This window comes from Strix aluco, chromosome 3 (genome assembly GCF_031877795.1).
Source record: "Strix aluco isolate bStrAlu1 chromosome 3, bStrAlu1.hap1, whole genome shotgun sequence".
In the NCBI taxonomy this organism is placed as follows: domain Eukaryota; kingdom Metazoa; phylum Chordata; class Aves; order Strigiformes; family Strigidae; genus Strix; species Strix aluco.
In genome coordinates, this window is record NC_133933.1 from 47,429,760 (window position 1) to 47,445,575 (window position 15,816).

The window sequence follows — 15,816 nt, forward strand, 5'->3', positions numbered from 1 at the left end:
TAAATAAATAAACTCTTACCTGGGAAAGGGACAAAGAAAAACAGTCCATGCGCTTTTAGCAATCAGCAAATGCACTGTTACAGGCTTTGGAATATTAAGACTACTTCTGGGAAAAGAGACCCCTGTAACCCAGCCAAATAGAAATAAACACTTACATCCTTCACACACTCACTTGGTCCTTCATTTTCCAGCTCCCTCAACTCCTCAGCCAAGTGAGGGAGGATACCAGCTCTGTGCAGGAGGTCACTTTTCCAGCTGCTCCAGCAAAAGCTCCATGGGCGCTGCTGCTTTTTCGCTCCAAAGGCTACAGAGATGAAGTGTAAAGTGCCATGGCTGCCTTACAATTGCTGCCGGGAAGGGGTGGAGCAGGAAATGCATTGTTGTTTCTTATTATTTGTAGATTCTGAAATCTACATATTTGAACAGTGAACCCAACCTGTAGCCCAGAGACAGGAATTAATTTTACCGTCCTTTACCTTCACACTTCATGAAGAAATGCAGCTGCCAATAAAGGCCAAGACATACCGTGGGCAGATGGCTTAGAAATTCCCACCAACAGTAAACCTGATGCAAAGCATGGCCTCTTCACAACTGGTGGTGTTTCCAAGAGAAGGTATCAAAATAGTAAGTCTGACTTCCAAGCTACTTGGCAAATAAGCCTGAGTGGAAGAGAACTATAACAGTCTGGAAGCTAACTAAAGACTCCGGTGTCAAGAATGGAAGTAGCAGCAGCAAAAAATTATGAATGAACCTGCCAGTACCAAAAAAGTAAGTATACAGCCATTAAAAGTACCATGAGAAAAATGAAAAAACTATGTTTACTTATAATAAAGGCATATTTTACTGACAGATCAAGAAATCACATGATAAGATGTTTTACATAACATCAAGAATTTCACATCATTACAGCCCTTATATGAGCTACAAAAGCAAGAGATTTTTGAATACTTAATGCTGACATTTCTGGAGAGAAACCATAAGACAATTCTCAAATTTATTCAGATTGATTAGCAATAGCCATACTGCAGCAGCTGCCTTGCCATTGCTCAGCATTTTGTGCACACAAACAGCATGAAAGATGTGACAATGCTGTGATTTTGCTGATATTTGTATAATTATGTAACACAAAACATATATTTATGGAGGAAATGTAAAAGGCAGCTCTTCTTTAAAAACAGCTAGATGAAACTCCAATAGTACGTAGAAAGTTAGCACAATGTATATTCACATGACTGTCAAGGACTATAAAGCTCAAGATCTCATTAAACTGTTTTAAAATCACAAGAGACTTGAAATCATGAAAGTGTTTTCAGAGCATTTGCCAATCCTCATCTGCCGAATCAAGACACCTTTACACCTTCCATCATCCCGACTGCAAAACAGAATCAATACCTATGCCGCTGGTTTTGCTTGGCAATCTCCCTCACATGTCCCTGAGATAGATGGTTACAACTGATCACACTGGTCCCACAGCCAGAAGGTTCACCTGTTCCTGGCTTGATAGGGTGTGACTTTCTGTCAGGTATGGGTTCCAGAATGAGAGTAAAAATTACTTTCATAGTCCCAGACATCTATTTCAATGAAGCTGAGAGACTGAAGGAGGCTTACCAGCACATCCTGTTAGTCCTCAAGTGTTTTTCACAGGACTTTAACACTGAATTTTCTTTCCAGATTATTGCATTAGGACTGATCAAAGTTTTGTGTGGGTAAGTAGATTCTTCCACAGACTTTAATAGCAGCTGGATCAGACACTAGAACACCTGCTAAAAGGAGCTCTAGCTCACTTCAGCTCCCAAGCAATGAATATGACAGCAGACAGATAAAACTAATCAAGAACTGAGACTAAAAGTACCATAAAAACTCCTTTCACTCTTCACTCCCTCCTCCAACATGCTTGGAGCTGTGAGGAAATGCAGGTTATTTGATTCAGTTCACCAAGTGGTGAAAAATGCATCAGTACCTGGAGACTTTTGGAGGGGAAGCAAGTATTTTACAGTTCAAGAACTTGAAACGTTCATCTACAGTGTGGTGCTTTAAACTCTTTTGGAAAAATAATCCTGGAAATGCACATCAAAATCTTCAACAAAATCCATATCAAACACTTCTTGTGGAACAACCAGAAATTTGGATGCAGCAGCATGATTCAGTTGTGGAAGAAAGTGACACAAAAGGAGGTGGTAAAGCATGCAGTATAATGCCTAAAGTGACATGAAATGCTGCTGATCTACTGTCTGAAAGTCTAAAATCCTCACTTAGCCTTAGCTGACTGCTGACTCCTGTCTTACAGCATCTTCACCTAATGTTCATCTGAAGAGACAAGATGATATTCAGTAAGTACCTTGTACACTTATACATCATATTAAGTTTTGAATCTCTTGATTTAGTGCTTCTCACCATACATGTACAGATGGTATTATAAAAATTGAATCAAAACTTTTATTCCTTTAGCTGCCCAGAGATGCCAGGAACAATATTTGGAAGAAAGTGAAAGTAAAAAAATTAAGTGCTTACAGTTATTTCCTAAATAATGCACATAAACATGGTCATGTTTTTTGTAAGTAGCAAACTTCTTGACTAACGAGATTGGTCTTCAAACCCTTGACCACATGCATAAACTTGTTAGATTGGGTGTTGGTAATAAAATCTGATCTTATGGGCCTTAGAGCTCATATGTATTTATTTTCTCTGTAATAGTATTCTGAGGAAAGACATCTGTTTGGTTACAGAAAGGTTGATGAAAAGCCAAAAATGTAACAACAGATAGTTACTGCAAAGTAATTCACTATAAATGCCTGATTAAGCGAGCAGGGCCTTGTACAGTATTTAGCAAAGCATGAGATCTCATGAGTAGTATTCCTGAAAAAAAAAAAGCAACTGAGTACAGACAAGATTGAGACAGCAGTTGAAAATGCATCCTGATCAATGACAGTAGCTAGAGTACACGTTGTACCAACGCATCTCTAAAGAACAGTTGGCTAAAAAAGTCTTTTGGACGTACAGGGCAGCTTTTTATCTCTCTTCCTGTACCACTGCTGCCCCAATCTACAGAAAGGTATGTATGTATTTGTTCTCACAAGGTCATATCAGGAACAGAAGTGCAGGAGTCCACCAACCACAGAGAACTGACACTTTTTGAGACCTCATATTTGCACTCCACTTCTGAACCTCAACATAGATTTCCAGCTGATGGCCAAATTAAAAGGAATAAAGTTGTCCACTTTCTGGGAAGAGGACATTTGGCAAGAAACTTGCTGAAATTCCACAAAAAAACAAAGTACAAAACAACATATAGGACTCGCAGGCCATTAGAGAACTCCAAGTTACATCTCCACACCTGTATTATGGAGCAGGAAGAGGGAAAAATTGTACAGACCAATTATATAAAACAGTGGAGAACAAAACATCCAATGGAAGTTGCTCTCCCACACAGAGAAAAAAAGTTACCTTTTAAACATCTTGAGTAAGGAAAAAACATAATCCACACCCAGTGATACTTTATCTATTAGACCCAAGTAATTCTCAGGTCAAAATTGTACTAACATCTATGTGCAGACATAGAGCTGATGCAGAGGTTTAACATCCTTGAAAGTCCTGGAAAAAGCAGAATGTTCTATTTTCACATATCACAATATTCTGCCAGAGTCAGAGAACACCAGTGTCAACTGAAAATTCTGTCAAAAACTTTAATCTAAGTACCAACTCCAACAAGTCCCAAGAGGTGGAGTATTTTTTTCCCCCAACAGCTTGTTACTTAACCCTAGAACAAGTTCACAACCTTATTATTTCCTCCACCTTCTCTCACTCATAAACATGCAAATATAACTCATTAATCCCAAGCATGCATTAATGAAAGCTCCTTAAAAATTGTTCTCAAATGGTATGTCTTATACTCTGATGGTATACATAAGGTAGAGGCTACAGCTTTTATTTTCATTTAGTACCAAGACTAATACTAACAATACCTGCTTTTTTTAAGAGACATTATGTTTGCCATAACTCTTAAACATCCAGCTGCTCTCTAAAGAACTGCCTGTTCTTCTGAAATTAAGTTATCCTCTGTGATAACCACTCTAGCTTCTTTCATTACACGTAGGTGATCCTACCTGCATAGAAATTTCTCTGAGTAGTGCAGCAAACTTTCCAGTCTCCTAACTAAATCATTTTATCAGGTATTTCTAGACAGCAGTGATAAAGCCTTTTAAATCAAATTATTAGTGTTTTGTAACCCGACTTTATACTCAAGACAAATTTTTCATCATAATTGTCATCAACTACCTAAAGAATTTTAAAAGCATTTAACAGCAAGACACAGATAAATTCTCTACTTCGTCTTAACAATTCATATCATTAAAATACTTCAGTTGAAAATTACATTAGTTTTATCTAATTTTATTATTATTGGCTTATTATTAATTGTGGGCTTAAAACACTACACTGCCAAAGGATGCAATTAATACACATTTTGGTTTTGCTATCTAGATGAAAACAACCACCTAACTAAAGATGCAGTTAAGACATAGGGAATTGTTTAACACATCTCATGGCCTTCTCCTCAGCTGTTATGATTAACATATATAGTATAAGGCTCCTATAGGCAGAGGTATTAGCACCATTTTTTAATGATGTTGTCCAACACTTGCCAGGCAAAAATTCCTCTTCCTGGAACAGCTAACTGATTTAGACTTTAAAAGAGACTTATTTAAAACCTTCTACAGTTCCATTTTGGGAGAACCTACAGAGGACCCTGACATGCAGCTAAGGGGGACAGCTGGAAGGGAAAGGAGGAAGAGGAGGCTGATCCAACAGGGAGATGGGGTAGAAAAACCCTGAGCTAAGAACTAAGATGGGGTAAGCCTGACTTGCCACACTCCCTCCACTTATTTCATGCTCTTTCTGTAGGAAGGAATGGCAGAGACCACCCTGGCATGAGATTGGGAGATTTAGGCACAGGCCCTGCAGCAAGGCAGAAAATGGGGCCTTTCGTTTCCCAGTAGTGACAGCAGCTTCAGGCCAGCCAGGATAATTACCAGCTCGCTTTTGCCATCCTGGTTCAAGTTGAATCAGAAATCCAAAATGCCAAGTTTGGTAATCTCAGCAGAGTTCCACTTTGTGCAGCTATTTATATCAGGCATGTGGCATAGTCCAAAATCTCAGGATATTCAGCCATGGTGGTATTAATAGAACAAACATGGATGCTTACTCCATAGGTTTCTTAGTTCTGCCTTCAACTGGACAGTAATACAAATGATGTGTGAACTCAGGATAAATGTGTTTCTATTCTGTTCACAGTGTATCTTCACTGGAAAACTGGCACCTACAGACACCTGACAACAGACAAAATGACTCTGTACAGGGGCTGAATAGGCTTTGCCCTGACAAGGCTACGGTAATTCAGGGCACAGAAATTATTTCTCCAGTGACTGAGAACACACGCTGCTGTTTCTGTATAGAACCACCCATCTGCACTAATTATTTCTTTTCCTGCTCTTCGAACTCTTTTAAGACACTGAATCCACTTTTTCATGTCATGCTCAGGTAAACAAGTCAAAGATTTTGAAGAGCATTTCATGAAACCCAGGCACAGCTACTAGTAGACTAGCCCCTTTCTAAAAAGCAAGGCCCTCACAGGCCTCTCACTATTCCCCTGTTTCTGGACATCACTTGTGTTGTAAGAAGCAGAAATTAACTGAAAGGTTTGTGTTGTTGAACAAGGAAGCAGGAGAGTCTCAAAAAAATGCTCGCACAAAAATTACATGAGTTTTGGGTTTTTTTTCTGAGGAATGGCCTGACCTATGGTAGCACCCTCACCCCAAAATAGACTGCACTATAATCTTCCCAGGAGTAACAGCAGCACCACAACAGACCTCATAATGCAGGGGCAGGTTTAGAGACAGTATTCCCTCCTGACACTCATAAATTAAGATACATGCCTCAAAACTTTATCTCCAGGCTGCTGGCCTGACTTACAGAAAAAACAAACAAACAAAAACGTATCCGAAGTAAATTATTCACAAGAATTAAACCAGAATTGTTTATTAGAATTTTTAATTTTTCATCATCTTACATCTTGTACCTTTGTTACTAGTACCTAGAAAAGCACCACAAAAAGTCTTTTATGCATTCTAAAATTGTTGGTCTTTCCTCGGCAATATCCACTCCATTTCATTACTTCAAAGAAGTATATTCTTACCCTGGCTTTTCAATATAGTTTCATGGAAGTAAAAGTCTTACGTGGTAGAACTATGCAACCCTTTTCCTTCACAATTTACCTTTGTTCTGGAGAGAAGAATGAACATTTGTCTTATTCAAAGTGTCAACTGACAATTTGAAGTAACAAACTTTTAAAGAAATTGTCCTTGGTTAAAACATTTGCATAGTAACAATGGGTAATTCTTCCAAACAGGTTTTCACTATGAATGCCATGTGTGAAGGGAAGTAATCACACACCATTTGAAACCCTCTGCTTGTACACAAGGTAACACCACTGTTACACAGCACTGCGCCCACTGCTCTGTCAGTCTGAGTCTGCTAAAGCTGCGCTCACTGAACTATGTGCTACTGATCTCTGGAAAATAAATAATAAATAAACCAAGCCGTACAAGTCAAACTTTGACCTGATTCATATGATCAAAGTTTCAAACTAATAAGGCATTCTGCTTCCAAATATAAGAATATGGATGAGTGGTGGAGAGGAGATATTCCAAGCATTAAATTGATTTGCAAAAGTACCAGTACCAAAAAGAAAGCAAAAAGGATTTAAATTTCTACAGACTACATGTTTCAGGAACAAATTTGCCTTTATATTAAGAATTTTTTTACTGTATTTTTGGCAATCTAAAAGGGCGTTCTACTGAGGAACTGTTCCAGCAACAAGAATCAGCTGATCAGCAAGGCATGTCTCAAGTCCCTTGATATGGTGGGGGGGAGATCCATTTAGAAATTATTTTTTGTAAGTCATTAAACGATGAGACACTCTAAAACATTCAGTTAAGAACACAATTACTCAACTAATTTAAAAACCCCATAGCAGCCTTTGTAATTTCAGATTCATGGTACAATGTGCATATTAATTTTGACATTATCTGTTCAGACTATTGCACACATTTTATCGTTGCCATTTAAAGGATTCTAATAGGATAACACCACTGACAGCTTAACCTTTATTAAACTGTTGATATAAGATGATTCTTTTAGCATTAAGTCAGATGAAGACATTACAAAAATTATATAGCTATTAATAGATTACAGATAAACTATTTAAAAGAACATTCTCTTTATAATATTGGTCTTTTCTTTACAATTAGAGACCAGAAAAATGAGGGGTTTCTGTCATATTATTTTACTAAATTAGAATTTAAATACCTGAGGCACTTTCAAGATTATTAACAGATGAACAATTGCTCACTCACAATTGCTATGAACAATTAGCTCACTCAGAGTTAAATCTGAAGAATAAGCCTATGGTATTAAATGTTACTTAGGACAGTATTGCTACTATTTGCTTTTAAAATCCAGGTACCTGGAAGCTTAAAGAGTTTGTAAAACACTGAAGTTAGCTCCAAGCTTTCTGTCTGTCTATAGTAACAATTATGCTTCTCTCTCATTTTTCACATATAAAAGATTGTTTCAATATGAAGTAAGCCTCAGAACATAACTGTAAGGTAGGAAGTGCCATTACCCTTTATACAGAATAGAAACAGATTGTGGCTTGCTGAAAGGAAGAGGAAGCATGAGGCGGACAACTCCATGGACTCAGTCATCCCATTTCATGTTCTGTCATAATACAGCATCTCTGATATTGCTCCAACACACTGTATTATTTTGATAGTTCCAACTATAATCATAAAGTAATTTAAAATCCTTGCATTAGTCAGAGAGAACAACATGTATTCCCAATCACAAGACCTAAACGTGGAGCAGGCAGATTTTAAACAAGAAGATATGTTCTACTTAAGTTGTTCTTGATCACTCAGTATCAAAAATTTGCTGACTTCACAGAAAAATTACATCGTGTTTCTGTACTGGGACTTGCCAAAACACATGAAAACAACAACAGTCAAATTCTGTTCTACATATATCCACAGCCAATGGGACAGAAATTCTTGCCCCTCATTTCAAAGCCTTCCCAAGGACAGGAGAGCTTTGCAGCTTCCATATCTCACCCTACATCTAGCTGCTCAGCTAGAGTATTTGAGCAAGAAATAAATAAAAGTATATTGCTATGACTGAAAGATCTGCAATGGTCCCAAGTCAAGAGCACAGGGCAGACTGGAAATATTAAGTTCCTCAACCAAAATTAAAAAGAATCAGACAAACTATTGGGATGGATAGAGGAAGCTGTTTTCCAGGATTTTCTTGTTCCTTCTGGTGAATAGACCATCAAAGGAAAATGTTCGCTCACAAGTGTCACAGTTATTCAGTATCATATCCCAAAACGGGTCCCAACCATTTCTCCACCTCTGCCACAGACAAATTTTTTCTCAGTGCATAATCTTCAACCTGAAAAGGGACCACAAAACATGATGAAGATTTGGAAACTTCAGCTTTTACTCTTTCAAATTTTTTCGGAACATCTGCTCACAAAGTGTTTTTGAATGCTGTAATGCTACCACAATGGACAGTGCAAGTTACCTGATCTTTACATATCTTGCCAACAGAAAAATATTTTGATTTCGGACTGGAAAAGTAGAGGCCAGAAACTGCAGAAGCAGGTATCATTGCTAGCGATCCAGTTAAACCAATTCCTGGAAAAGAGAATGAGAATTTTCTTATTCTCTGAATTGCTAATAAACATCAATTCAGAACCTTTTTTTGTTGGGCAGCTTCAAGTAAACTCCAAAACCAAAAAGCTTTCAGATGAACTAAAACAAAATCCATTTTCCACTTGTTAACTAATAAAAAAAAATACACATAGCTTTAAATATATTGCAGATTTTCATTACAGTAGTACTGTAGAGTAACTGTAGAGTTTGAAGGAAAAAAAGCATTTTGGCAAATGAAATGGGTAACTAGAGAGTTTGAAACACAGGAAGGTATTTCTGGAATTGTGGAAGTAGAAGTGAAATGTCTGCCACGTAAAATATTACAGGAAAATGAATGGAATTCATTCCTTTTTTAAGAGTTACCACCTCAAGGTTTCTGTGGATCAGGAAATACACTGCTGAATTGGCTTTTTTCCTGTTTATACCTGGAATGTCTTCTTGCAACCATAAAGATGCTAGAATTTTTCATCTGTCCAGCACAACCATGTTTGCATGCAATCTGCTAATTAGGGACATAACTCCTTCACCAAAAGCACTGGCAGTAGTCTGCAAATTCTTCCTTGAATGAGGCAAAATAAGAATGGCAGTGACAAGAGGAAGGCAGCAATTCCCAGAACCACTTCAGTTTGTTTTTTCTATGCAGCTCTGCACCACCCAGATTTGCTGTTTTGTTGGCATTTCAATCTTTCGTTTACATAAAAACAGTTTAAGAATCTCAGTAAAGCAGACAGAGGTACCTGTTGTTTCCTCAATGTTTGCAAGTTTCCACATGGTCAGTTTTTCTGTATGGTCAGGCTGGCTTGGATATCCAGGGGCAGGGCGAATTCCCTCATATTTAATTCTGCGTAGGTCAGAGAGATCTAGCTGCTCAGTACTACAGTAAGCCCAGAACTCCCTTCGAACCCTTTCATGGAGCTCCTCGGCAAATGCCTTGGAATGGAATGCAAAGTATTTATTTATTTATTTATTTTATTTGTGCAGACTGATACAATAGTTAAGACAAACAATGACAGACTTTCTCCCCATTCCCATTTTAATTTTTAAAGAAGCTCTTATCATCGGTGAGAAATTTGATAGCATTAAAATTCACATACAATACTTACTTTGCTAATTCAAGTATTTTAGCTTTTTCTCTTATTGGTAGACAGTGTTTTTTTGGTTGTCCTTCTTTAAAAGAAGGAGAGGTAAAGATGTGGACAAGTAACTGTAAAGTACTTTATTAGATGGCATCCAATAACAATTTCAGAAACTCTCTTATAGCTTGAAATACACAACTAGAGCTAACCCCATCTGCATTGCACTGAAGTTGCTCTAAGTTTTATCATGATTACTTAGGTGTAAGCATGGGGGCAGGCAGATGGGGCTAGAGGGGCAGGAGGGAAGGGATGGCATTTTCTAAACCATTTCAGTTAGAGCTTTAAGAGCATGTCTGTCTAAGCCTAAGGCATGTTAAGTCAAAAGACTTGTACCCTGGATACATCTGCATAGTCACCATTAAAAGCAGAAGGCATGTCTGCAATTCAAGAATGTAATTAGTGGGTCACACCTGGGACAAACACATTCTCATGTAGATTAAAAAGAACTGTCTTTAAATCTTGTTTAACAGTCTCATTTTAAAATCTACTAAATTCTATCAATCATCAAAACCCTCATAAAGAGCTCAAAGATGCTTTTGCAGCTGAAAGATATGGACAGCAGAGTCCTCTCTGGCTCAGAAGAGGACTCTCCTCTCAAGACAATTTCAGTAGAACCAGTCCACTTTCAGATTTAGTGCAGAGCATACGTTACAGGCAACTGTCTTAAGTTTACGCTAAAACTTGAAACAGCAACCTGTCAAGCAGATCTAGCACACAGTCAGAAAATTTGCAAGGAAACACATGATAAAACCTCATACCTCTGCCAATCGATCACCAAGAGCCTTTACCATTATGATGTTGTATTCATCATCCTGTTTCCTAAACTCACTGCATAACTCGTCTACACCAAAGCAGGCCACAGCGAACAGGCCTAAGTAATCACAAATGCCAGAATCCAGGGGTGCTATGAAGTCAGAGAGGCAGTAATACGGATCTGTGCAGGCAGAGTCCTTTTCAGCCTAAAGTAACAACAATGCAACAAATCAGAACATTTAAAAAATACATATTATTACCGCACTAAAGACCAGTATTTTTAAGATTAAAGGGCTTAAGGCATTTCTGACAAACACCTAACTAGTCTTTGATCCACAATGGCTTTCTTGTACTCAAATTAGAAGAAAAACACCTCTCTTACTCAGTGTTTGGATCACTGAAGAGCAAAATGTCAAGAGAGATGCTGTGCTGAACACACACACAGAGATGTTTATCTTCTGTTTACAGCTAGTAAGATTTAACAGCTTATTCTGCAAACAAATTATTACAAAATAAGGAACACTCTTGTGCCAACCACTGGGTAAGAGGAGAAATTTTCCATCCCTAGCACTCACAGATTCCACACTTGTTAGCAAAACTGATGGCTGATAGTTCACATCCCAGTTATGCAAACTGCAGAATTCTTTAGCAACTCCCATTTTAGAATGGCTGTGAGTTTATAAACACTCCTAATTTTTTATGCTACAAACCATGTGCTCAGTAATCCAGACAAAACAGCACCCCAGGACATAGGTTTACACCAGCCACATGCAAATACAAACAAAATGCATCTATCACCACTGAAAAGTTGAATCCTGAGCAAAGTTCAAGAAATATCCTGCTCATTGGATCCTTTCCCAAAATGGAAAAAAGGGAATCAAGAGGTGACTGAATGCTGGCCATAGCACCGAACAAGAAGTTTTACAGTTGAGGATCATATCAGCGTATTCATTGTGAGAATATGACTGCTATTTAAAAAGCAGCACAGCTCTTATAAATCTACCCAATTTAGAGAGATAAAAATTATTTCATGGCTATCACTTAACTGAAGATTCCTCTCCAAGTTTTCTTATTCCATGACAGTATTTTAACAATACTTTCCACCCACTCCCAACTGCAGTTTAAAAAACAAGTAAAACACCATCACCACCACAAAACAAAGAAAAATGGTCAACTCTTCCCCTAGTTTCTATAACCTACTAGGTTACAGAAAGTACCATAAAACTGAAAAAATATCTGTTTTCCACACAGGTGAAATCTATGTTAATTTTAAGGTTCTTTTGTAATGATTACAGTTAAGGAAAATACTAAATGCATCTCCAACTTTTAGATTTGTGTCACATCCTTAAGTGTCAATGTCACGGAGAGAACTCTGTGTACTGAAGGAACATTTTATATAATAAACAGGAGACAATTATTCTCTTCTACTTTGCTCTGGTGACATCTCTGCTGAATTACTACACACAACAGATTGAAAGAGATGCAGCAAAAATACACAGAGTCCAGAAGGACAGTACCCACAACAGCACAGAGTTTCATGGGCTTAACCTTTGAGGAAAGCCTGAATAAATTTGGAATATACAAGACTAAAAGACTAAGAAAAATAACAGTATTCCAATAGTAAAAACCATTACAAGGACATCAAATCAGATATTCTCCCTGCAAGAACCCTGGGAAAAGGCCAGGAAAATAAGCTTGATTTACATGGGATATCAAAATGTTTAACTAGGTCGTAAGGCCCTGGAACAGCCCTGCCTGAATGCTTGTGAGAACTGTTTACATAAACATCTGCCATGGATTGTCAAGATACACTAGATCCTTCTCCATGCAACAGATGATCTGTTCCAGGGAACTGGAACAGATAAATTTAAGTCATGTATTTCTTAGTACAGTCCTGAAATACCGGCACAGGGCTGTCCTCATAGAAGACTGTAGTCCAGAAATTTAGATACTTGTTAGATTTGTTTCTATTATGTTTGATGACTCTGATTTTGTGAACTATACAGAAGCCACATCAGAAGGCAGGGAAGGAGAAGCAGAATATCTTGAAAATGTTCAATTTATCAAAATAAGTGTAAATCTAGGTAAGTTCAATTCAAGCATGAATAGTTAAAATAATGATTCTCTCAATAAGAATTAGCAGCCAACTAACTAATTCTAACCTGCCCCTTCATATAGAGAATTCTACATAAAAATTAAGACTATCAAAACCACTTATCTCCATTGAGCTTTATTTTCCAGGTATTTTAACTGTAAGTGTTTTTAACCTTTAACACATTCAAGCAGAATTTCTCATCTAAGGTAGAATCCAGGGATATTAAAGAATTAAGGTTCATTAGGTTCTAATTCAGCACACAGGATCCATGTGATGAATTTATACAGCACAGTGCTTTAGGACATCTTAAATATTAAAATGAAGACAGAAAATGCACATCATATCTGAAGATGTCAAATCTATACAGCATTTTGTAGAACTACTGCAATGCAAAATACTACAAACACTACATTACCATCACCTGGGTGTTCACAAACAAGATCTTGTCACTGAAAGAAATGGCAAGAGAATGGCTGCAGACAGATTACAACAATTTTCTGCACAGATTTTAATAGGGTACTTCTGTTACATTTTTGTAATTCAGGAAAAAAAAAAATCACTTTAACAAATGTTCTGTCATGTACCTGTTGCCTCAAGCCATAAAATTTTGCTATTGGTTCTGATGATCCCACTGCCTCTTCTACAGCATATAAATGGATATCATCTTGAACACTTTGAGCTGGCCAGAAGCCAACCACACCTCTGGCTTGTAATTTCTTTTGATTAATCAACGTTTTCAGCAGATTTTGAGCATCATTATAAACTCTCTTTGCTTCTTCACCTATCAAAAAAAAAAAAAGAGAACCCTTTAGAAAAGGCATGTTTTCACAACTGGCTAAATGGGTTTAAGAATTGCTGAAGATTGGTTCATTTTCCACATAATTCTCTGATGACTGCAACAATCTGTCAGCTACAGCAAACAGAGAGATAGCAGTGTGATTATGTCTATACAGCTGTAAACAACATATATCTTGAAAAATAAATGTTTCAGCCAGCACCATTCTAGTAGAGGCAGAGGATAAAGAATAAAATGAGCCACAGAGAACACGTGTGTGCACCTACATTACCACAGTGCAGCAGACCCAGAACACTGATTTCAGTGTCACCCTTGCATTTTTATCATGTACGTCAAGGCCTACTGAATAGTTTCAAAAGGAGACAGAGACCTCTTGTTATCTTCACCCACAACAGGGACACAGATATATTAAGTGCTCTGCTGCCATTTTCTGTCATTAAAATACCTCCCCGAGTTTTGGCAGGTGAATGCTAAAGAAGATGATTGAGCATTTTTCCCCATTTATTTTTCAGCCCTGCACGCCAATGCTTGGTTCGCTAAGTGTTGCTTTAAACAAATGACTTCAGTGACACTAAGTTTCCACATATTTCCGCTATTCCTATATATTTCAAAACATTCAGAATCCTAATGCAGCATGGCAGGCCTATTAGGATTATTTACATAAAGTAAATGCGATTTCAGTACTCACCTACAGTTTTATCATTAAAGACCTTAGGGAAACCCCGGTTGGGATACTTTCCCCTCAGTTGCCAGACATCAAAGAAAGGCTTCCAGTCAATGTATTCTACCAGCCTCTTCAGGTCATAATCTTCGAAGACTTTTGTGCCAATGAATTTTGGTTTAACTGTAGGAATCAGAAGTACAATCTGACATAATGAAAATAACTTAATATTGCTCTTACATGTGCAGCATAACTGATGCTCACCAGCCTCCATCACTGCAAATAACCTCTTCCAATGTAATTGCTTTAGAATTCTCACTGTCATATCGTTCCCAAGTCACACCATACTCCACAGTTACAATGTGATTAAAAAAAAAGGTATATGAAGTTGAAATAGAAATTTTAAGGCCTTTTGTTCTTTCATATAAATCAATCCTTATTAGCTGTTGGACTTCTGAACTTATTTCATTGGCCAAAATATTGGCCAAAACAGAAGACCAAAAAAACCTACACAACTTATCAAAACCTAACATATTTTATGGGCATATACCTTTCATATTTACAAATCCCTCTTTCTGTACACAGACATATTGTGTGCTATGGTACTGGAAAACAGTTCTCTAAATTAATATGTAATTTATAATAACTTTTGCAACTACTACACACTTGTTCAGATGTATGTGCACAAATGAAAAAGCAAGATGGATCGATGTTATGATGTAGCCACAAGCTTTACATTTGTTTTGTCTGTACTGTTCAACACTTTATAACACCTTTATTAACATGAGCTATTGAAAATTAACATCTTGTTGAGTCTTGTAAATGAAATGACAGAAAGCAGTGAAGTGTTAACGTCACTGCAGGATGCAACTTCTTGTGGAATGCTGTTTATACTTCTAGTCTCTAATTAAAAAAAAATATTATCAAAACAAGACAGTATAAAAACTGATGGGGGAAGGGTAGGAAAATGTCTAAGGAGGAATTCGATAGAAATGCCACATCACGATGTGTGTTCTCTAAATATGCTATAGTAAGCTTTGCAATATAATGAACCAGTCTGATTATTTTGCAAAGCAGGCGTTAGACTTATCTTTGATTATATGGTGTTATGGATAACTCATTGGTTTTGGATTTTTTCCAATTTTTTAATTAACTATTAATTTAGTTTTTAAATATACTGTGAAAAATATGAAGCAGAAACACAACGCTCCAATTTACACAAAAAAAAAAAATCTCGGTTCAGACAAACACCAGTTTACTCAAGTTGTTACACTACTATATCCTGAAGTTTAATGAAGCATAATCTATATATATATATCAATACATAAAATAAAGGAAAGGCATAACAACAACAACGACAGCCAACAACATTTAAACTGACCTGGTTTATGGCCTGATAACCAGTCATTATGGAAACCTTTTCTTCTAGCTTGCTGTAGAGACAAGTATCTTCTTTCCTGTATGGACATAAAGGTTAATTTCACAAAGCCAGCCATCTTTCAGACAGACAAACTGTAACTTGACTTGATGTTAGAGTTTTACTCAAAACAGTCTTTGGGACAAATCTGACAACAGACAATTTCAGTTCCAACAACTGTCAGTTCACAAGTGCA

General features: G+C 37.2%; 1 protein-coding gene across 4 annotated transcripts in view; it reads right to left on the reverse strand.

Moving 5' to 3' along the window:
* Positions 1-817: 817 nt before the first annotated feature.
* MTR (5-methyltetrahydrofolate-homocysteine methyltransferase) overlaps positions 818-15,816 on the reverse strand; it is a 59,210-nt gene continuing 44,211 nt past the window's right edge. For 2 of the 4 annotated variants that reach the window (XM_074818397.1, XM_074818398.1), the window contains exons 27-33: positions 15,585-15,660; positions 14,231-14,386; positions 13,331-13,527; positions 10,657-10,857; positions 9,500-9,692; positions 8,632-8,744; positions 818-8,499 (exon numbers count right to left, since the gene is read on the reverse strand). In XM_074818397.1, coding sequence (XP_074674498.1) covers positions 8,413-8,499; positions 8,632-8,744; positions 9,500-9,692; positions 10,657-10,857; positions 13,331-13,527; positions 14,231-14,386; positions 15,585-15,660 — 1,023 coding nt within the window. In that variant the 3' untranslated portion in view covers positions 818-8,412. Of the gene's footprint in view, positions 8,500-8,631; positions 8,745-9,499; positions 9,693-10,656; positions 10,858-13,330; positions 13,528-14,230; positions 14,409-15,584; positions 15,661-15,816 lie in introns of those variants that run through there. The other 2 variants (XM_074818399.1, XR_012622473.1) reach the window with 2 other exon arrangements.